The sequence below is a fragment of the Dipodomys spectabilis genome, unplaced genomic scaffold, assembly GCF_019054845.1.
Source record: "Dipodomys spectabilis isolate Male_0828 unplaced genomic scaffold, ASM1905484v1 ptg000018l, whole genome shotgun sequence".
NCBI classification, from domain to species: Eukaryota; Metazoa; Chordata; class Mammalia; order Rodentia; family Heteromyidae; genus Dipodomys; species Dipodomys spectabilis.
This window is the reverse complement of record NW_024870695.1, coordinates 15,422,276-15,445,015: the sequence shown is the minus strand read 5'-3', so window position 1 is coordinate 15,445,015 and position 22,740 is coordinate 15,422,276. Positions and strand designations below refer to the sequence as shown.

The window sequence follows — 22,740 nt, the reverse complement described above, 5'->3', positions numbered from 1 at the left end:
AACACAGCTCTACTTTTGGCTTGTTTGTTTTTGGTGGTTTAGTGTAGATAAGAGTCTCTTGAAGCCGGGCACCAGTAACTCATGCTTGTAATCCTAGCTACTCAGGAGGTTAAGATCTGAGGATCACAGTTCAAAGCCAGCCTAGAAAAGAAAGGCTGCAAGACTTACCTCCAATAATCACCAGAAAACTGGAAGTGGCGCTGTGGCTCAAATGGTAGAGTGCTTGCCTTGAGTTGAGGAGCTCAGGGATAGCGCCCAGGCCACAGAGTTCAAGCCATATGACCAACCAAAAAAAGTCTCATGGACTTCCCTGCTGAGCTGGCTTCAAACTGTGATTCTCAGATCTCAGCCTCCTGTGTTGCTCTCTTTTCTTCCTTTTTTGGCCAGTCCTAGGGCTTTAACTCAGGGCCTGGACACTGTCCCTGAGCTCTTCAGCTCAAGGCTAGCACTCTACCACTTGAGCCACAGCACCACTTCTGGCTTTTTCTGTTTATGTGGTACAGAAGAATCAAACCCAGAGCTTCATACATGCTAGGCAAGCACTCTACCACACTAAGCCACATCCCTAGACCTTGTCACTTGCTTTCTATCATAATAAATCCTAATTATTTAATCTCTCTACATATTTTCTCATTGGTAAAACTGGAAAAATAACTTGCTGCTAAAATGAGATAATGTAATAATGAACAGGCACAATGAATGGCCAGGGTAAATGTTCGATTAACATTATTCTTACTCATCCTTCAAGGCTGGCTAGACTATTACTTTCTTTGCCAAACCTTAATGTTCCCATGCAATTATTATTACTAATCAGTCTGTTTTAATTACTCCCTCCGCTGGTTCTTATGGCTCATTATTCGTCACTTTATTGTAGCTCATCCTTTTATTGTAGTGGTTTGCTTACTCACCTGTGTGGCCACTAGCTAGGACCTCCTCCAGGGCAGGAAGCACACACCTTTATTTGTAGCTCTAGGGTGTGACATTCAGGGATGCTGGGTAAGTGATGGATAGAATGAAGAGGAGGACAGATATGGTAACCTGTTGCTCCACCCCTGGCCATAGAGCTCTAGGATTTTACCACCTCTTCAGGTATGCATGCTTTCCTAGTGCTGAGCCAACCTTGCACGAAGAAACCCTGCAAGTCAAGGCGGGAAGGTGTACAGAGGTTGGGAGCTACTTCTAGAATCAGCTCAACCCACCCCACCCCACCCCACCCCCCAATTACAGGTCCTTCTTGGGAGGCCTCTGTGCTTGGGGAGAGGAAGGCCGGAGAAAGTCTAGCACAGGGTCTGCCGGAAGTACTTCATCTAGTGCTCACGTAACTTTTTGAGGCTTCCAATACCTGGCTGGTAAGCTTTCTGTGCCTCTGGCACAGATGGATGATGACAGAGTAGTCTACCTCCACCTACAGGAATCCAGATCTAAATTTCCTTCCCAGTGTGGAGTTAGCCTGCATAGGTCTAGTTGCACCTAGGCAAGTTTCCTCCCCAAGTATCCGGGAGTCCTAGGGTTCAAGTCACTGCTATTCTCTTCCCCTTTCCCACTATGGGGTACTCCTTCCTGAGCCCAGCCTTTTGTCTGAGTCCTAAATCCTGAAAAATCAAAACTTGAATGTATTGAAGTTTATGCCATGTGTGTATATATATATATATATATACACACACACACATATATATACATACATATATATATGTATGTATATATATGGGGCTGGGAAGGTGGCTCAGTGGTAGAGTGCTTGTCTTGTATGCATGAGGCCCTGGGTTTGATTCCTCAGCACCACATAAGCAGAAAAAGCTGGAAGTGGTGCTATGGCTCAAGTGGTAGAGTTCTATTTTTTTTTTTTGTCCCGTCGGAGGGCCTGAACTCTGGGCCTGGGCGCTGTCCCTCAGCTCTTTAGCTCAAGGCCAGCGCTCTACCACTTGAGCCACAGTGCCACTTCCGGCTCTTTTTTTTTGCTTATGTGGTGCTGAGAAATCGAACCCAGGGCCTCATGCATGCAAGGCAAGTGCTCTACCACTGAGCCATCTTCCCAGCCCTCAAGTGGTAGAGTTCTAACCTTGAACACAAAGAGGCTTAGGGACAGTGCCCAGGCCCTGAGTTTAAGCCCCAGGACTGGCAAAAAAAAAAAAAAAAAAAATATATATATATATGTTTGTCTGTTTGGTTTTTTGTTGGTTGTGGGGCCTGGCTTTTTCTGTGTATGTGGTACTGAGGAATCGAACCCAGAGCTTCATGCATGCTAGGCAAGCACTCTACTGCTAAGCCACATTCCCAACCCAATAATAGCTATAATAATTTAATTATACTGGCTTATTCTATATATATTTCATTTTTGGGAGTTGAACTTAAGAGCTTTGAGCAGATGCTCTGCATGAGCCATACCCCTAGTCTATTCCTGCATTTTTTTTTTTTTTACTTACTTATTTTTGAACTTAAGGCTCCAAACTCTCACTTGGCCTTTTGGCTCACTTCAGCCACAGCCCACTTTCAGCTTTTGCTGCTTAATTGGAAATAAGTCTCATGAACTTCTTTGCCTGGGTTGGTTTGGAACCTTGATCCTTAGATATCAGCTAGGATTACAAGTGTAAGCAATCAATGCTTGGCTTCTTTTCTGCTTTTAATTTTTTTCAGAAAAAGTCTCACCTTTTCCTCTGACTCGTCTTGTACTGCAACCCTCCTATTTTCATCTGTAATTACAGATGAAATTCATCTGAAATTACACCACCATGCCTGGCCCTTATTAAATCTCTTTACTTGTCTTCATATTACAAGAATGTTAATTTTGCATGCACACACACAAATATGTAATACATATTACCTAATTTACAATATTGCCTGTAATATTTTGTCACATCCACCACAAATGGCTCTTATATCCACAGTAAGGATGAGGAAACCAAGTAATTTAATTAACTAGTTAGAACCCAACAGGGCTGAGATTTCCTTTTCTGACTCCTAATCTTGTGTTTTTCACCACCTTGCTAAACTTTTTTCTTTTTCTTTGTTGTTGATGTTGGTCGTGGGGGCTGAACTCTGGGCCAGAGCACTGTCCTGAGCTCTTCAGCTCAAGGCTAGTGCTCTACCACTTGAACCATAGCGCCACTTCCGGCTTTTTCTGTGTATGTGGTACTGAGGAATCGAACCCAGAGCTTCATGCATGCTAGGCAAGCACTCTACCTCTGAGCCACCTCCCCAGCCCCTAAACTTTTTTCTTTTGCAATGCTGGGCATTGGACCTAAGGTATCATTCATACTGGGCAATTTCTCAGAGACCACAGAGCTTTAGCCTCAGTCCATTTAAAATTGGGGCTTGCGGGGGCTGGGGGGGTGTTGGTACTCTCCTTAGGATACAAATAATAGTTTCTCCCAAGAACAAAACATCTGTGCTCTGTTACTCACAAATACTTTGTACTAAGCAAAATAAACTGCTCTGATTGAACAGCCTCTAGACCCTCAAACCCTCGATGAAAAACCTCAGTGATAGCAAGGCACCAGTGGTTCATGGATATAATCCTAGCTACTCAGGAGGCTGAGAAATATGAGGATCATAGCTTGAAGCCAATCTGGGCAGGAAAGGCCAGTGGACACTTATCTCCAACTAACAAAAAGGTGGAGTGGAGTTGTGGCTCAAGGGATAGTGACAGCACTGAACAAAAAAGCTAAGGGACAGTTCCAAGGCCCTGAGTTCAAACCCTACTATGGATGGTTGGAGACACACATGAACCTCAGAGATATAGCTGTAGGGAACCATCCTACCCCAATCTGCAAGGGCTCTTAAGCCACACCTAGATCTCCTGAGCAAGGTTAAGCCCAGCAATTCCAAAGCTGTTTGAAGCCTGGATGAAGGGAGATTCTTACTAGACTCTTAGTAGAAAAAGATTCCTGCTGGCACCAGTGGCTCAGTAACTTCACCTACTCAGGAGGCTGAGATCAAGGACCATTAAGGTGCAAAGCCACTCCAGGCAGAAAAGCCAGCAAAATAAATGCCAGACTGGAAGTGTAGCTCAAGTGGTAGAGCACGAGCCAAGAAAAGCCAGGCATTGGTGGCTCACACATGTAATTCTACTCAGGAGGTGGAGATCTGAGGATAGTGGTTCAAAGACAGTCCAGTCAGGAAAGTCCCCAAGACTCTTTTTTCTTCCCCACCCCTTTGTGAGATTATTTCCAATTAACCACCAGAAAACCAGAAGTGGTGGTGTGGCTCAAAGTGGTAGAGTGCGGGGCTGGGAAGGTGGCTCAGTGGTAGAGTGCTTGCCTTGCATGCATAGGCCCTGGGTTCGATTCCTCAGCACCACATAAGCAAAAAGATAAAGCCGGAAGTGGCGCTGTGGCTCAAGTGGTAGAGCGCTAGCCTTGAGCTGAAGAGCTGAGGGACAGCGCCCAGGCCAGAGTTCAGGCCCCATGACCAGACCAAAAAAAAGTGGTAGAGTGCCAGCCTTGAGCAGAAGAGCTCAGGGACAGTGCCCAAGACCTGACTTGAAGCCCGATGACCAACAACAGTAACAAACAAAAAAAAGCCGGGCACTGGTGACTTATGCCTGTAACCCTAGCTACCCAGGAGGCTGAGATCTGAGGATCTCGGTTCAAAGCCAGCCTGGGCAGGAAAGTCTGTGAGACCCTATCTCCAATAAACCACTAGAAAACTGGAAGTGGCACCGTGGCTCAAGTGGTAGAGTGCTTGCCTTGAGCTGAAGAGCGCAGGGACAGCGCCCAAGCCCAGAATTCAAGCCCCACAACTGACCAAAAAAAAAAAAAAGAGGTCCTGAGTTCTCCAATACTGGCACATGTACACACATAGATTCCTGGCAATTCACAGGAAGGAAAAAGCAACCACCTTCCCTGGGGGCTGTTCCTTGATTACCTTCAGAACTAGTGACCAAGCAAGGGTTGCCAGTGTGATATCCCAGAGGGTGATGTTTGCATAACTGCATTACCAGTTAGTTAATCCAATATTCCCTTGGTGATAAGGACACACTGACTGCCAGTTCAACCTCAGTCCATTCCAGGCCCTGAGATTCCTTAACTGTTTCAGGCTCTATCACTGGTTTGCTATCCGCACCTTGAAGGAGTTACACAAACTGAAGAGACTAGCAGATTATGGCAGACTATTTCTCCACTGAATGATTTTTATCACCCAGCTAACTCGGGGACATTTGTTAATATCTGAAAGTTATTAATTGGTTATTACACCTGGGAAGGAAGATGGTTGGATACTACTGGCATCTGGTGGGTAGCAGTTAACATATAATAGACAGAAGACCCCTTTCCCCAACAATGAACTATCTGGTTCCAAATATAGCAAGGGTGAGAAATCTTTTGGTAGAAAGACTGAGTCTGTTGAATAAATCAGATAGATTAGGGTTGGAATTGCTGGGTGCTATATGACCTTGGGCAAGTCACTGGACTTGTATAAACATTAGATGTTTCTGTCAGGTACTGGTGGCTCACCCTAGTTACTCAATCCTAGTTACTCAGGAGGCTGAGACCTGAGGATCAGGTTTCAAAGCCAACCTGAGTAAGAAGGTCCATAGACTCACCTTTCATTAACCAGCAAAAAGCTGGAAGGGAAGCTGTGGCTCAATTGGTTAAGAATGCTAGCCTGAATGAAGAAAGCTAATCAAAAGTTCAAGGCCCCAACTTCAAACCCAAGTACTGGCAAAAGAAAAGAAAGGAAAAGAAAAGGCTTGCTACTGGTGGCTCACACCTCTAATCCTAGTTACTCAGGATGATGACATCAGAGGATTGAGGTTCAAAACCAGCCAGTGCAGCAAAGTCTGTGAGACTTATATCCAATTAACTACCAAAAAGCCAGAAGCAGAGCTGTAGGTTTATGTGTAGCTTTATTTTAGAGCACTAGCCTTGAGCAAACAAAACAAAAAACTCAGGGACAGCACCCAGGTTCTGAGTTCAAGCCCTAGTATCAGCACCAAACAAAAGGATGAGAATCTTCAATTCTGCCTCTTACTTGCTATCTATGTTGGACAAGTTATTTTGCTCCCGTGTGTGTGTGTGTGTGTGTGTGTGTGTGTGTGTGTGTGAGTCCTGGGGCTCGAACTTGGCCTGGGTGCTGTCCCTGAGTTTTTGTGTTCAAAGCTAGCCCTACTACTTGAGCCACAGCTCCATTTCTAGCTTCTTGGTATTTAATCGGGAATAAGAGTCTCATGGACTGTCCTGCCTAGGCTGATTTCAAATTGATACTCAGATCTCAACCTTGATTTCAAATTGATACTCAGATCTCAACCTTCTAAGTAGTTAGGATTACAGTTGCTTGGCTTACTTTGCATTCTTTTTTTTTTGTCGGTTGTGAGTCTTAAACTCTGGGCCTGGGCACTGTCCTTGTGCTCTTCAGCTCAAGGTAAGTGCTCTACTGCTTGAGCCACAGCATCACTTCTGGTTTATCTAGTGGACTTTCCTGCCTGGGCTGGCTTTCAACTGTGATTCTCAGATCTCAGCCTCCTGAGTAGATAGGATTACAGGCGTGAGCCACCAGTGCCTGGATTACTTTGCATTCTTAAGCATGGGCCTCATATATAAAAACAGATGTAATAATTGCAAGTACAATGCATAGGGCTGTTGCAAAACACTTGGTGCAAATTAATACCCTCAGAAACTTGTCCCAAGATAGGGATTAAGTACCAATCAGCACTATTCAGAGAAATCCACACATTACTCCAGGGAGAGGAGACCTCCACAGTCCCAGCTGTAGCAGTTTTGCTTTTCTGCTGTTCTGCTACCTCATTATCTTCTTGCTCTGGCTTAACTTCCCTTATCTAGCCTTCCTGCAGTGGCTCCCCCCTCCAGGTAGCCAGACGGGAGTTCCAGACCAGTTCCAGATGAGGGACTTCCTCATCACCAACAGCTGTCCCTCTTTGCACCAACACCCTCCCAAGTTCAAAGGACAGAGGCACAAGCATATGGGTTTAGAGAAACGTCATATTTAATGGTAAAGCTTAGCACACTCCAGCACCTGGAATGGCATGGAGTCAAGCAGTGGGGACGGCTGGGTGACCCCCACGGAGCCTCACATGGCGAAGAGGATGAGGAAGGCGACCATCAAACAGAAGAGCCCCATGGCCTCAGACAGGGCAAAGCCCAGAATGGCATAGGAGAAGAGCTGTTGCTTGAGAGACGGATTCCTGCCAAGGACAGAGATTGATGACAGCACAGGGAAAGGAAAAGGGTAAGGGAGGGGTGGGTGACACAGGGTGAGGGATGGGATGCTGGTATAACCAGGAGAGGACCTAGCCTGCCCGTACACTGGAGATTTGCATGGGCAAGCAGAGTAGCAACTTGGCAAGCTAAGTGAGCTATGTTGGACACCTATTTAAATTTTGGTTTAGAGGTTACTGGAGCAAACAGGAGGTACAGAAGCTCCAGAAGGAGTTCCTGCTGCTGAAGCTTTGCCCAAACGATGTTAACTTACAGTAGAAGATGCTCTAGGCTGCCCCAACCTTACCTGGCATAGCCAATGATCAAGCTGCCGAACACCGTTCCAATGCCAGCCCCTGATCCAGCCACACCAACTGTGGCAGCCCCAGCACCAATAAACTTGGCTGCTGTGTCAATGTCGCGGGAGACAACACTGGTCTGGAACTCCCGTCTGGCCACCTGGAGGGGGGAGCCACTGCAGGAAGGCTAGATAAGGGAAGTTAAGCCAGAGCAAGAAGATAATGAGGTAGCAGAACAGGTGGCTGACTCCATCCCTCCCACTTCCCTGTGAACCCTAAAACCTTTGGCATATTGCCTGACAAGAACAGAATACTCTGAATGTAGGGAGGATGTCAGTACTGGGGTCTGTTCTCAGACAGGACCAGGGAAATAGTATGAGGTAGGCAAATGCACTTTTTCAAATTTCTCATCCACAGTGATTGCCTTTGAAGACTTAGATTTACAAGGTCATCACCGATCCTCTATTTTTCTCTTAATAAGGCCTTAAGGCAATTTGGTTTAGAGATTCCCTGCCTGCAAAGATGCCTAAGAGGGTCCCTACTTCCTTACCTGTTTAGATGGAGCCTCTGGCTTACTCAGGAGGGAGGCAGACACAGGCCTGATTAGACCCCTGGTACAACAGCGCATCTGCAAAGTCAGAAAGGCATATCTCTCCAGGTTAAGCAAGGAAAAAAAGAAAAAGAAGACCACCAAATATCTAACTGATGAGCTTCTTGTAAAAATAAAACAAAACATAAACAACAACAAAAAACAACCACAGCACTGAAAAAAGTACAATGTATTTCAATGTATGTTTGCTTCTACCCAATGGGCAGGCCTACAGAGACAGCTGTATTGAAAGTCTGGTGCAGTCACCAATGGCAATCCATTACCATTCAAAGCACTGGGGAGGGGCACAGTGGTAGTAGTGTATATTCTTGGGTTCAGTCACCAACGAAACAAAAACAAGTATTCAAATTCACTTCCATGGGCACAGCCTTCATCAATTTCTCAGAATGGAACAAAATCCACATTAAGAGCAGATGGGGGTACAAGAAAGGTTTGTACCCAAACCACCATAGTAATGAAGAAAGGGGAAGGTATATACTAAAATGTACACGCTGCTAGACATCTTTCTTGCAGTGGGCCAGTAGGCTTGGTGAAGTTCCTGGAACAGCCACCTACAGAGAGCCTTCTGTAACATACATTCTTTCTTAAGAGTCTTTCTATGTAGCCCAGGTTGGCCTGGAACTCCAGATCTTCCTGCCTTAGCCTCCTAAGTGCCACCTGCCTCACTTGTGACATGGCTTTCTTGAAATATTCTCTAGGGCAAAGTGCAGTGGTTTTCAAACTCGGCTGAACTGTGGAATCACTGGGGAGTTTTAAAAAAGGTCTAGGGTTCCATCTTCATTCCCATAGTCTCCTGTAACTGGTCTGATTGGTATTAGGAAATTTAACAGCTCCTCAGGTGATTCTAATATGCAGCCAAGGTTGAGACTATTTTCATGGGCTGTTGAAGCTAGACTGAGGGTAAAGGTCAGATCTAGCCTCTCTGAGGACATTTCAAAGCCAAGAGAATTTGGATTACAGGTCCAACTCAACAGCAATTACCTGCATCCCAATCTCCTCAAAGAGCCAACATCCTGACAGCAAACCCCACTCACTCCATTCATTACACACACAGAGATGCCTCCCACACCATACATGGCACTACACCGTACATGGCACCATTGGATACACCAGCCTTAGCTTACCAGAACTGGAGAAATAAGCAATGCCCCGGTGGTCTGCATTTTTTCAGTCTGCAGAAACCAAAAACAGAGAAACTATAAATCCTTTGAGAGCACGGCTACTTGCTTATGGTGACGACCTTCTGTCGTCCCCTGCACCGTCCCCATTCCCCCCACCCCACCCCGATTGTCCCTGGACCCTCTCTTCTTGCATCGCACCCCAGCCGGAGGAAGGCATTAGAGGTCAGAAGGACAGCGCGGACTCCAGGGTCAACCACCTTCTGCGCTGCGGGTATGCAGCGTGGAAAAAAAAAAAAAAAAACAACACCGAAATCGGAAGTAACAGAGGCTCAGGCCCCAAGAGAGAGACGTTGCGAAAGGAGACCGTCTCCCGGGATGAAGTGGCAGAAGCCGCAGGTGCCGTGCAGGATCCTGCCCAGATTACACATCTGCCCTGTACTAGCCCCGGGAGTGGCCGTTTATCGCTCATTACCGTTGGTCATTAACATTAATTGGTGAGACTAAAACCTTCCATCGTTTCTTCCATTCTTGAGGGCAGATGAGTCTCCTCTACGCCCCATCCACTACCCAGCCGCCCGCAGGTTCCCGGCCCCGAATCACCTGCACACCCTCTCCCCCGCAGACCCTGCCCGGCACACGGCGCTCGCCCCTCTCAAGGTGACTGACTCACCTCGCAGCTTTAGCCCTTGCTCTCAGCGCACGGCTCCCCCACCCACGTGTCCTGGGGTTCCTCTACTCTCATTGGCTGCAACCCTCCCGCGTCCCCATTGGTTTGCGTCATCAAGTCGCCCTTTTCTATTGGGTTTCCGCAGTTTCTTCCTCTCTCCTCCCACAGCAACTTCGTGGCAATTCCCGCCTCCCTGCGGAAAAAGGCGGGGTTTTCCTCGGAGAGCTGAGTTACGATTGGTTGATCCCTGAAATTCTCGACCATAGAGTCGGTGGGTAGGGAACTCAGAGGTTCCATAACCTCCCGCACAAAATGGCGGCCAAGGTGGCAAGCTGAAGAAAAGGCGTGAGAGGGATGACCCGACACCTGACGCAAGCCGACACATGACTTTGGCTCCGCGAATTCATTCGGGCGCGCGCGCGGCCTCGGAGCACATTGCATGTTGGGGTTTGTAGTCGAGTCTCAGACACAGTCACTCCCTTCCTCGCCCCCCCCCTTCCAGGACAAATGAGATACCGCGAGATGTTGCTTCTTGGGGTAAGGAGGGCAGTAGCCTTGGTTGCAGTTCCCACCCTAGTGATTTGTGGGAACCTTCCGCCATGGAAAATTCGGCCCGGTTGCTAAGCTCCTAAAAGATCGGCCCGCTTTGTGGGCCTTGGTGGGTGTTCAAGTCATGAACTAGTGACCAATATATTTTTTAGAAATCATAATTAGGGTTATATTTATAATTTGAAATTATATTCTAAGGATAAAGCAATGGGCTTTGTGTGTAAAGAATTCGCGTGTAGTTGCTTGTGCACACCTGTAATCTCAGCACTGAGGAGGGTGAAGCCTGAAGATGGTGAGTTCCAGGCCAGGGTGGCTACACACTGAGACCCTGTTAAGAGAAGGAGAGAAAGATGAGCCTAAAGGATAAGAACCGAGAAATAAGAACTGCAGGAATGTGCAATTTTACTAATCTAAGAAATACCTTAATCGCACTACTTTTATTAAAAGCACAAAATTATTTTTTATTGTGTTAGGTTTTTTAAAAAGAGGTTGCAGAGTAAGAATCACACCACGCACGTGGTATTCAGGTAAGGGGTAGGCTTATTCATGGTTCTGGCTGGCACCAGGCCATCTTGGCCCTCCAAGCGGCTGGGAAAGGCCTGGGAAAGAGGGCGTCTGGGCCTGGGCTAAGCCTTATCTAGGGTATGGATGGAGAAAGGTGTGACCTCTTCCAGGTGTGCCAGTTGCTTAGATAACTCAGGTACTGGGCGGAGCCTTTGCTGCTGCGGGGAGAGTGAGTCTGCTCGCCTTCTAGGAGCGGATCTTACAATAAGCATGGAGCTCTCCTACACTGCTAGTGAGAGTATGAATTAGGAAACTTTCCTTGAGAGCAATTTGGCAATACTTATTTTTATTCGAGAGCCTTTGAATGGACCATCCTCTTTGACCCACAATTCTTGAGTAATTGAGAACCTTTGGCCACTGCATTCTCTTTGACCCAGAAATCACTTCTAGAAATACATCCTAAAGAAATAATCAGAAATGGAACCTTGCTCATGTAATTGTAACCCCTCTGTACGGTATTTTCACAATAATAATAATAAAAAAGAAATGGAAGGATTCAGCCAGGCACTCAATACCTCATGCCCATGAATCCTGGCTACTTAGGAAGCTGAGACCTGGAGGAGAGGTTCAAAGCCAATTCTAGGGAGTCTAGACTCTCCAAATTTATCAGCAAGGGGCTGGATGTAGCTTAGTGGCAAAGTGCTTGTCAAGCAAGTGCAATGCTCTAGGTTTGATTCCTAATATGAAAACAAAACCCTCTCAAAAAAAGAACAAAAAGCCAAGCTGGAGATGTGGTTCAAGTAGTAGAGCATCATCCATAAGCAAGAAAGCCAAGCAAGTGATAGTCCTAGCATACACATAAGCAAAAATTCTGCTGGAAGGATGTGCATTGCAAAGCCAGGTGATGGCTTATGCCTCTAACCCTAGCTACTCAGGAGGCTGAGATCTGAGGACTGTGGTTCAAAGCCCCCCATGGCATGAAAGTCCATGATACTCATCTCCAATTAACCATCAGAAAATGAGAAGTGGAGCTGTGGCTCAATGTGATAGAGCACTAGCCTTAAGCAAAAAAGGTCAGTTATAGCACCCAAGCCTGAGTTCAAGCCCCCTGACAATAAATAAGTAAATAGGATGTGCATTGCACATGAAAACAAGAAAATAAATGTCCCTTACATGGTAAATAGTTAAAAATTATATCTTCACTTAAAATGTTATAAAACAAAAAATGAAAAAAAAGTTTTGTTTTGGTTGGCACAGGGGCTTGAACCTAGGACTCAGGTTCTTACCTGGCTTTTTTTGCTCAAAGTTGAGCTATACCTCAACTTCTGGCCTTTTGCTGGCCTATTGGAAACAGGATTCTATCATGGACTGAAGATGTGAAGGAAGCAGCCTTTCTCTTTCTCTCTCTCTTTAAAAAAAAAAAAATATATATATATATATTTTTTTTTTTTTTTTTTTGGTCAGCCTGAACTCTGGGCCTGGGCACTATTCCACAGCTCTTCAGCTCAAGGCTAGAGCTCTACCACTTGAGCCACAGTGCTACTTTGGCTTTTTTGCTTATGTGGTGTTGAGGAATCAAACCCAGGGCCTCATGCATGTAAGGCAAGCACTCTACCACTGAGCCACCTTCCAGCCCAGCCTTTTTCTCTTTACCAGTTGATCTAAGTGGGGAAGAGTTACCTAAAGCTTACTAACACACTTTGATAGTAATTGACAGATTAAACAGAAACAGAAGACTTACTTACTTTGGTGGTTGTAGGACTTGAACTCAGGGCCTGGTTGCTGTCTCTGAACTCTTTTGCTCAGGGCTAGTGCGCTACCACTTTAAGCTCCACTTCCAGTTTTTGTTTTTTTTTTTAATAAATACAACTCAGGGTTTATTAAAAATCAGAGCTTCCCTGCTGTGACCTCCTAGCACTAAAGAAATAAATAACCAGGGGCTGGGAAGGTGGCTCAGTGGTAGAGCGCTTGCCTTGCATGCATGAGGCCCTGGGTTCGATTCCTCAGCACCACATAAGCAAAAAGAAAAAGCTGGAAGTGGCGCTGTGGCTCAAGTGGTAGAGCGCTAGCCTTGAGCTGAAGAGCTGAGGGACAGCGCCCAGGCCCAGAGTTCAGGCCCCATGACCGGACCCAAAAAAAAAAAAAAGAAAGAAAGAAAGAAATAACCAGAAGGACCACAGCTGGAGAAAGGGGAAGAAAAATTAATCTCAAGGCAGATTCTTTTAACTACCCCTCCATTTCCCAACTCCCCCTATGGCTCTTGGGACATAGCACCTGAGCAGGCGCCTCAGTCCAAGTAGAATGTGCCTGGCACCAAGGCATGTCTGCCCTGCCCAGGATGGGAGACAGGCCCTGGGGATCACTCGTTTTCAGCCCTTGATGATCCCCAGACCTGCTCCCTCCAGGGATCAGGGATGAAGCACCAATTGGAGGCACCTGAGGGTGGTGGTAGGGGAAGAACAGGGTAACAGAACCTAGGCAGAAGTAGCAGAAAGGGGGGCCAGCCCCCTCTCCAGTTTCGGCCAGTGCCTGACTGAGGTCATGTCCTATCCCTTACACCCCTTGAGCTCCCCAGCTCTGCACTCAGCTGAGGATCTTCCGGAGCAGTTCAACAGAGGCACGGATGAAGACAGCATCATCTCCCACATAGTTTCGCTTTCAGATGTCTTGATGGGAGATGAACTTGGGGTATCCAAAACCCAGAGAACTCTCATCCAGGGAGCCTCTCCAAGTGCCAGGTTTTTGGAAATTCTTCCAGTTTGGGTCAGGGTGGAAGGTTTCAGTGACATGCTGTGGCTTGGCCAGCCCAGGGTCGCTCTGACCCAGCAGGGAGAAAGGCCACTCAAGGAGATTGTCAAAGGCACCTGGCGGTACACGAATGTACAGCGAGAGATGTGTGCCCTCGCCACTGCCGTTGCCATTGAGGAATGCAGACACCTGCAGCTTGTAACCATACTTATGTGTGTAGAAAGCTGGGCTGACGCACTCAAGGTTGGGCTTGGCCTTGGCCTCCTGTAGTCGCCGCCCATAGCTGCCAATCTTCCAGATGAGCACACCATCACTGCCTACTGACAGCCCCTCCAGCTCTCTGCGAAGGTCCTGCAGCTCCTGCCGCTGCCGGCTTACCAGAGCACACATCATAGCCAGATGAGGCTTCACACTCTCCTCCATGTGTCGTGCCATTGCCAGCTTAGGGCACTGTTGGTAAAGCCCCAGGCCATGGGGGGAATGGAGAGTTACCACAAGGGGAAGGTCCAAGGGAGAGAAGATGGAGAGGAAGAGTAGACATTTAACTCTGCATGAGGAAGACAGGGTGCTAGAAACAAGTGGAAACTAACTGACCAGCAGGGGAAAAATGAGGGTTCCAAAGCAGAGCCCACCAAGGCCTCACTGTGCCAGGAAACCTAGCCTGTCCAAGACTTGAAGGGCTAAAGAGGAGCTGACAGGAAGGAGGAGGACTCTTACCCTGTGTTTACAGCCAGAATCTTTGAATGGGCAGTGCTGCAGCTGTCTTCCAAATGGCCTGCCAGGTCCTCCCGAGCCATGGTGCCCACACCACACTGGTTGGGGCAGGACACAGGCAGTTGTGGGCACTGGTACTGGTGACCCCTTGCTGCAGTAGGCACAAGGCTGGGTGCGCTTGGGGCACTCAGAGGTGGCACGCTGGGCCAGCAGACGCCGCATCATGCGGGCACCACACTTGTTCTCACAGTACATGCTCTCTTGGGGGCACATGCCCTCGTGGCTCTAATAGGCCTCCCCACTGAAGTCACAGCCACAGAACTCGCATTTGAGGTGCCACTTGGGGCGACTGCAAGTGTGCAGGCAGATCACGGCGGCTCAGCTTAGAAGGGCAGCGATTGGGGCAGGGCACTACATTGAAATTGCAGGTACTCAGGTGGCCCACTCCAGCGGCAGCCCTCTTCACTGTGGATGCAGCGGTTAGACAGACCTAACACCTGGACCTCCAGCTCTGGGTCTGGGTAGATCTTGGTCCTCGGGGCATTTGAAGACTCCTTCACTGAGGAACTCCTGTAGGCAGGTGTCACAGAAGCGGTGGCTGCAGGTGGAGACCTGCACGGGCTCGCGCATGGGCTTCCCGCACAGCGGGCACAGCACCCGCCGCTTGGGCTTCTCCAGGAACTTGTAGTCGAAGCCAGGCATGGAGGGCTCAGCTGCGGGGACAGGCAAGCAGGGCCGGGGCATGCGGCGGCCCCACAGCCTGCGCCTCGCTCTCCGGGCGACGCCCTCCACTTCCAGTTTTTGAGTGGTTAATTGAAGAATGTCTTGGAGATTTTTCTGCCCCAGCTGGCTTTGAACCATGATTCTCAGATCTCAGCCTCCTGAGTGGCTAGGATTACAGGCATGAGCTACCAATGCCCAGCCAGAAGATTTTTAATAACACATCTCTTGAACTTATATAGAACCATGCAACAAATAAATAATACACATTCTTTTTAAACACATGAGACATTTTTAAAAAAAATTGGCCACTTACTAAGCCATAAAGATGCTTTAATAAACATGAATCAATACTACACAGACCACATTCTCTGACCATAATGTAATTAAATAAGAAATCAGATTGTTAAAAACAATGCATTTAGACATAAAATTTTAAATATTACTATTGTCCATATCAAGAATTGGGAAATGGGCTGGGCTTAAGTGGTAGAGCACTAGCCGTGAGCTTAAGAGCTGAGGGACATGGGGCTGGGAAGGTGGCTCAGTGGTAGAGTGCTTGCCTTGCATGCATGAGGCCCTGGGTTCGATTCCTCAGCACCACATAAACAAAAAGAAAAAAGCCAGAAGTGGCGCTGTGGCTCAAGTGGTAGAGTGCTAGCCTTGAGCTGAAGAGCTGAGGGACAGTGCCCAGGCCCAGAGTTCAGGCCCCACGACCGGACCAAAAAAAAAAAAAGAGCTGAGGGACGGAGTTCAGGCACCACGACTGGACGCCCCCCCCCCAAAAAAAAAAAAAAAAAAGAATTGGGAAACAGAGCAAGATACTGGTGGCCCATGCCTATAATCCTAGGTACTCAGGAGACTGAGATCTGGAGGATCTTGTTTTGAGGCTAAACTAGGCAGAAAAATCCATGAGACTCCATCTCTAAAATAAGCGCCTAGGGGCTGGGAAGGTGGCTCAGTGGCAGAGTGCTTGCCTTGCATGCATGAGGCAGAAAAAGACAGAAGTGGTGCTGTGGCTCAAGTGGTAGAGTGCTAGCCTTGAGCTAAAGAGCTGAGGGACAGTGCTCAGGACCAGAGTTCAGCCCCCATGACCGGACCCAAATAAATAAATAAATAAAATAAGCTACAAGAGCTGGGAATGTGGCTTAGGGGTAGAGTACTTGCCTAGCATGCACGAAGTCCTGGATTCGATTTCTCAGTATCACATCAACAGAAAAAGCTGGAAGTGGCACAGTGGCTCAAGTGGTAGAGTGCTAGCCTTGAACAAAAAATCTCAGGGATAGTGCCCAGGCCCTGCGTTCAATCCCCAGCACTGGCAAAATAAATAATTTTTTAAAAAAACTACAAAAAGCAGGACCAGCTGGGCACTGGTGGCTCACGTCTGAAATCCTAGCTACTCAGGAGGCTGAGATCTGGGGATCTGCCAGCCCGGGCAGGAAAAGTCTGTGAGACTCTTATCTCCAATAAACCACTCAGAAAACCGGAAGTGGCGCTGTGGCTCCTATGGTAGAGCACTTGTCTTGAGCTGAAGAGCTGAGGGACAGCGCCCAGGCCCAAAGTTCAAGCCCCATGACCGACAAAAAAAAAAAAAGTCTCATCTGCAGGACCAACTTGGTATTGGTGGTTCATGCCTATAATCCTCACTACTTAGGAAGCTGAGATCTAAGGATCTGGGTTTGAAGCCAGCCCACGCAGCAAAGTCCGGGATACTCATCTCCAATTAATGACCAAAAATAGCCTGAAGTGGAGATGTGCCTCAAGTTGTGAGCTAGCCAGAAGTACAAAAAGGGATAAAGTCCATGCCCTTGCTGGGCACCTGCAGCGTACACCTGTAACCCTAGCTACTCAGGAGTCTGAGATCTGAGGATCACGGTTCAAAGCCAGTCCAGGCAGGAAAATCCATGTGATATTCTTATCTCCAATAAAACACTCAAAAAACCGGAAGTAGCACTGTGGCTCAAGGGGCAGAGTGCTTTCCTTGAGCTGAAGAGCTCAGGGACAGCACCCAGGCTCAGGGTTCAAGTCCCACAACAGACCCCCCTCCCCCCCAAAAAAAGGCCATTCCCTGAGTTCAAGCCCTAAGATCAGCACACAGAAAAAGCAGGGCCAGGGCCATAAGTGTGGCTCAAGTGGTAAAGGGACAGCTATTCAAGCAAGCTGAGCAAGTGCAGAATCTTGAGTTCAAATTTTGGTACTGCCAAGTGGCTACTTCCCAAGTCTCCAGTACATTCTGGCCCATATAGTCCAATGCATATACTCAGAGGATGGCACACACACACACACACACACACACACACACACACACACACAAATATACACCCACATCCCCTCCAACATACTCAGTAGCCTAAGATGACCCCATGATAGGGCTCAACTCACCTCCCAGAACAACATTTATCCAGCTGGGCGCTGGTGGTTCACATCTGTAATCCTCACTACTCAGGACACTGAGATCTGAGGATCATGGTTCGAAGCCAGCCTGGGCAAAAAAGTTTGTGAGACTCATTTCCAATTAACCACCAGAAAACCAGAAATAGCACTGTGGCTCAAAATGGTAGAGTACTAGCCTTGAGCACAAAAGCTCTGAGACAACACTTAGGTCCTGAGTTCAAGCACTATGACTGACAAAAACAAAATAATCCAAAATGATGTCCAGCAAAAATTCCGAGGCAACAACATCATGACACAGCCATTCCCCAAATACAAAATCTCCCAGTGATGTTCAGTTTTCTGTCGTGGGGCCTGAACTCTGGGCCTGGGCACCGTCCCTCAGCTCTTCAGCTCAAGGCTAGCACTCTACCACTTGAGCCACAGCGCCACTTCCGGCTTTTTTCTTTTTGGTTATGTGGTGCTGAGGAATCGAACCCAGGGCCTCATGCATGCAAGGCAAGCACTCTACCACTGAGCCACCTTCCCAGCCCCTAATGTTCAGTTTTCTAGCCAAGTTCAGCCTGGCTCCTGCTGCAGTCTGTGCTCACTGAGCTTCCTTCATTGAAGCACCAAGCTCAAATTGTGTGAAGGTCAGGACGGAATTACACATATTTGGTTTATTTATGCAAGATCTCTTCAATCTTTTTTTTTTTTGTCAGTTCTAGGGCTTGAACTTGGGGCCTAGGAGCTGTCCCTGAACTTTTTTTTCCTCTCTCAAGGCTAGTGTTCTACTTTCCTGCCTGGGCTGGCTTTCAACTGCAATTCTCAGATCTCATTCTCCAGAGTAGCTAGGATTATAGGTGTGAGCCATGGGTGCCTGGCTCTTCAAGCATTTTTTCATTTCAGTTCATTTTGTCCATAATGAGATTTATCTTTTCCCTCTTTTTCTCCCTCTCTCTCTCTCTTCCCCTTCCTTCTTCCTTGTCTCTTTTCTTTGTGTCTCTCTTTTCTTTCCTCCTTTCTTTCTTTTCCTTCCTTCCTTGGTTCCTTGCTCCCTCTCTCCCTCCTACCTTCCCTTCCTTCCTTCTTTTCTTCCTTCCTTCTTTCCTTCCTTCCTCTTCAATTTTGCCAGTCCTGAGACTTGAACTCAGGGCCTGGGCGCTGTCCCTAAGCCTCTTTGTGTTCAAGGCTAGCACTCTACCACTTGAGCCACAGTGCCACTTCTGGCTTTTTCTGTTTATGTGGTACTAAGAAATCGAACCCAGGGCTTCATGCATACTAGGCAAACACTCTACCTCTAAGCTACATTTCCAGCCACTCTTTCATATTCATTTAATTTTATTCTTGAATTTTTCCTAACATCAAATATTCCTAAATATCCATGCATATATTTAGTATCAATTGCAAGATATATTTCCCCATATATGTTCTGTACAAGAATTACCAATTTTGCCAGGCCCCAGTGGCTCATGTATATTTATTTATTTTTCTGCCAGTCCTGGGGCTTGAACTCAGGCCTGGGCACTATCCCTGAGCCTCTTTGTGTTCAAGGCTAGTGCTCTACCACTTCAGCCACAGAACCACTTCTGGCTTTTTTCTGAGTAGTTTATTGGAGATGTCTCACAGACTTTTCTGCTAGGGCTGGCTTTGAACCACAATCCTCAGATCTCCAACTCCTGAGTAGGAAGAATTACAGGCCTAAGCCACTGGTGCCCAGCTGCTCATGTAATCTTAATTACTCAGGAGGCTGAGGCGAGGATCACAATTTGAAGCCAGCTGTGGCTCAAGTAGTAGAGCAAGAACTAGCTTTAAGCAAAAAAGCTCAGGAATAGCACCCCAGCTGAGCTTAAGCTCCCCCCCCCCCACATACACACACTCAAATTTCCCAATTTGAATCAGTACCTATCATGAATCATTCTATCTAAAATTAATTTTGTTTACTATTAAGTCACTTCTTGAATACAACAGGGGGGGAAAAAGGACCAACACAGTGTGTACCATTAAGAAAAGGGATATCGCTGGGCGCCGGTGGCTCACACCTGTAATCCTAGCTACTCAGGAGGCTGAGATCTGAGGATCACAGTTCAAGCAAGCCCAGGCAGGAAAGTCCGTGAGACTCTTAGCTCCAGTAAACCACTAGAAAACCGGAAGTGGCACTGTGGCTCAAGCGGTAGAGCACTTGCCTTGAGCTGAAGAGCTGAGGGACAGCGCCCAGGCCCAGAGTTCAAGCCCCATGACCAACCAAAAAAAAAAAAAAAAAAAAGAAGTAGTAGTAAAGGGATGCCTCTGGGAAGGGGAACATAGATGGCCAATGATGGGGGTGGGGGGACTCTTCACTCTGTATCTGGACAAGTCTATACAGGTAAACAACCAAACTGACAAATCCCATGAGCATCTTTGCATAACTCACTTCCTTGACAGTGAGCTCCTTAATCACCATCTTGGAGGACTTCCCTTGTAAAAGGGGCATCCTTCAGGTCGGTTCCTTGTAAGAAGAGTGGCTAAGGTTTCCTGTCTGGAGATGTACAGGTTGAGCACCTATTTTTTCCTATTGCTGATACCCTATGTGTGTGAGTCTGGGACTCTCTTCTTGCAGTATTGGCTTAAGAAGCTCTTATGTCCATTTGTCAACAGCCAACATTATCATTATTATTATTTATTTTGCCATTGCAATTCCTAACAGATGTTAGAAACCTGGGTACTTTGTTTGGGAGAACCTCAGCTAAAAAATCCAAATGAAGAATCTTGTCTTTTTTTTTTTTTTTTTTTTGTCAGTTGTGGGACTTGAACTCAGGGCCTGGGTGCTGTCCCTGAGCTGTTTGCTTAAGGCTAGCACTCTGCCACTTGATCTTCATTTCATTTTTAGGTGGAGATAAGAGGTTCACAAACTTTCCTACCTTGGCCTTCCATCAAACCTGGATCCTCAGGTTTCAGCCTCCTGAGTAGCTAGGAGTACAGATGTGAGCCACCTGGCTTTGTCTTTAATAATTTCTGGTAGGGTTAAGATTCAGAGGGGGTTCTACTCATTCATCCTAGTTCCTCTTGAGGTAAAGGTCTTAGCCTCAGGTATACATAGGCTTTTTTCTCTAATCTGTGTGTGGCATTTTGCTACTATTGATAGTTTTTAAAGAGGGAAGAAGTTTTTCATCTATCCAGCAGAGGGGGTCAATGGGAGAATGAGGATTTTTTTTTGTTGTTTTTTATCAGTCATGGGACTTGAACTCTGGGTCTGGGCGCTGGCCATGAGCTCTTCAACTCAAGGCAAGTGCTCTACTGCTTGAGCCACAGAGCCACTTCGGTTTCCTAGTGGTTAATTAGAGACTAGAGTCTTACGGATATTCCTGCCCGGGCTTGTTTTGAACCACCATCCTCAGACCTCAGCCTCCTGAGTAGCTAGGATTACAGGCTTGAGCCACTGGCACCTCACCCTTTTTTGTTGTTGTTGTTGTTTTGGTACTGACATTTGAACTTAGGGTCTTGCATTTGCTATGTTTCTATTCCTTTCTTTAAAAATATTTTATTATCTTTATGTAATTGTACAAAGGGGTTATTAACATTTAACAAATCAGTACAATGCATCTTGATGTATCACGCTTTTCTACTCCCTTTTTGCCTTGGTCATTTTCTAGGTAGGGGCTTACTTTGTGCCAGCAGGCCTGGACTGTGACCCTCCTACTTAATGTGTCCCAGTGCTGCTGGGGATAGAGGACAAGCATGCTCCACTATTGCCCAGCCCTTGTTCTTCCCCTAGATCTGGGATAACAGATATGTGCCACTTATTAGTTCACACACCTTTTTTTACCTGATAGCTGTGCTTGAACTTGATCTTGGCTGGCATACTACCACTTGAGCTGTGTGCCAGCCTAGTTTCCTGAGTAGCTAGGATTACAAGCATGAATCACAAGAGCCTGGCTCCCTCATTACCTTTACTTTGTGTGTGTGTGTGTGTGTGTGTGTGTGTGTGTGTGTGTGTGTGTGTGTGTGTGTGTGTGTGTGTGTGTGTGTGTGTGTATACAGGCATGCCAATCTTAGTTCTTGAACTCAGGGCCTAGGCATTGTCCCAGAGCTTATGTGCTCAAAGCTAGCACTCTACTACTTGAGCCACAGCTTCATTTCCAGCTCTTTGGTGATTAACTGGAGATAAGAGTCTCCTGGGCTTTCCTGCCTCACTAGCTTGAAATCAAGATCCTCAGATCATGATAGGATTACAGGCTCACACCACTGATACCTAGTCCTCATTGCCTTTTGACCTACTTTCCTCCAACTGCCCCTGGTCACCATTCTGGCCCCACATTCCTGTTGACTAAGGATGTTCTTTATATCTATGTGGCTCTTTCCCTAGTTTCTTTCTTGTCTTGATCACATCTTCTTCTTCTTCTTCTTCTTTTTTTTTGGTCAGTTGTGGAGCTTAAACTCTGGGCCTGGGCGCTGTCCCTCAGCTCTTCAGCTCAAGACTAGTGCTCTACCACTTGAGCCACAGCTCCACTTCCAGCTTTCTGGTGGTTTATTGGAGCTAAGAGTCTCACGGACTTTCCTGCCTGGACTGGCTTTGAACCAAGATCCTTAGATCTCAGCCTCCTGAGTAGCTAGGATTACAGGTGTGAGCCATAGTGCCCAGCTATATCTTGTCGTTTCTGTGGAAGCTGTCTGACTTCCCCACTTAAATTTTCCATCCTACACTTCCCTATTCTCCCTGTACTTCTTACTCTGAGTTATTATTTCCTCTGAGACAGGAAGATTGAGAGTTCAAGACCAGCCTGGACTACATATAGCAAGACTCTGTCTCAAAACGAAGCAAAACAAAACGCCCTCTTCTCCCTCAAGTCATACTGTAATTCTGTTCAGTTCTATTCTCAAGCACAATTATTTGTTCTTTTTAGTATTTTTCCTCATTAATCCTCATACAACTGAAGCTCCTTGAGGGAAACAATTTACAATGAGCTTAAAAATAGCTTTTGGACTAGCACCAGTGGCTCATGCCTGTAATCCTAGCTACTCAGTAGGCTGAGATCTGAGGATCACAGTTCAAAGCCAGCCTGGGCAGGAAAGTCCATGAGACTTTTTTTTTTGTTCATTGTGGGGCCTGAATTCTGGGCCTGGGCACTGTCCTTCAGCTCTTCAGCTCAAGGCTAGCACTCTACCACGAATCACAGAGCCACTTCCAGCTTTTTCTGCTTATGTGGTGCTGAGGAATCCAACCCAGAGCCTCATGCATGTGAGGCAAGCACTCTACCACTGAGCCACCTTCCCAGCCCCCATGAGACTCTTATTTCCAGTTAACCAC

At 46.9% G+C, this 22,740-nt stretch overlaps 1 protein-coding gene and 1 pseudogene across 3 annotated transcripts; both read right to left on the bottom strand.

The window, feature by feature from the left end:
• Positions 1-6,917: 6,917 nt before the first annotated feature.
• Atp5mc1 (ATP synthase membrane subunit c locus 1) lies at positions 6,918-9,920 on the bottom strand. Of its 3 annotated transcripts, none has more exons than XM_042673966.1 (5): positions 9,852-9,920; positions 9,185-9,232; positions 8,001-8,078; positions 7,459-7,637; positions 6,918-7,138 (listed from the first exon to the last, which is right to left on the bottom strand). In XM_042673966.1, exons 2-5 carry the CDS (start codon positions 9,221-9,223, stop codon positions 7,024-7,026), a joined length of 411 nt encoding a protein of 136 aa, XP_042529900.1. In that variant the 5' UTR covers positions 9,224-9,232; positions 9,852-9,920; the 3' UTR covers positions 6,918-7,023. The 3 variants fall into 3 exon arrangements, with proteins under 3 accessions (XP_042529900.1, XP_042529899.1, XP_042529901.1); XM_042673965.1 differs by having other exon boundaries at positions 9,782-9,866; XM_042673967.1 differs by lacking the exon at positions 9,852-9,920 and adding an exon at positions 9,782-9,844 and having other exon boundaries at positions 7,459-7,610.
• A 3,357-nt stretch (positions 9,921-13,277) lies between these two features.
• LOC122103387 lies at positions 13,278-15,065 on the bottom strand (annotated as a pseudogene).
• Between the last annotated feature and the right edge of the window lie 7,675 nt (positions 15,066-22,740).

Coding starts and splice junctions, on each gene's coding strand:
- Atp5mc1 (XM_042673966.1), bottom strand. CDS start 9,223: ATGCAGACCACCGGGGCATTGCTTATTTCTCCAGTTCTG. Junction 7,638..8,000: donor CAGAGGCTCCATCTAAACAG/GTAAGGAAGTAG, acceptor TCCCTTATCTAG/CCTTCCTGCAGTGGCTCCCC. Junction 7,139..7,458: donor TTGATCATTGGCTATGCCAG/GTAAGGTTGGGG, acceptor TGTCCTTGGCAG/GAATCCGTCTCTCAAGCAAC.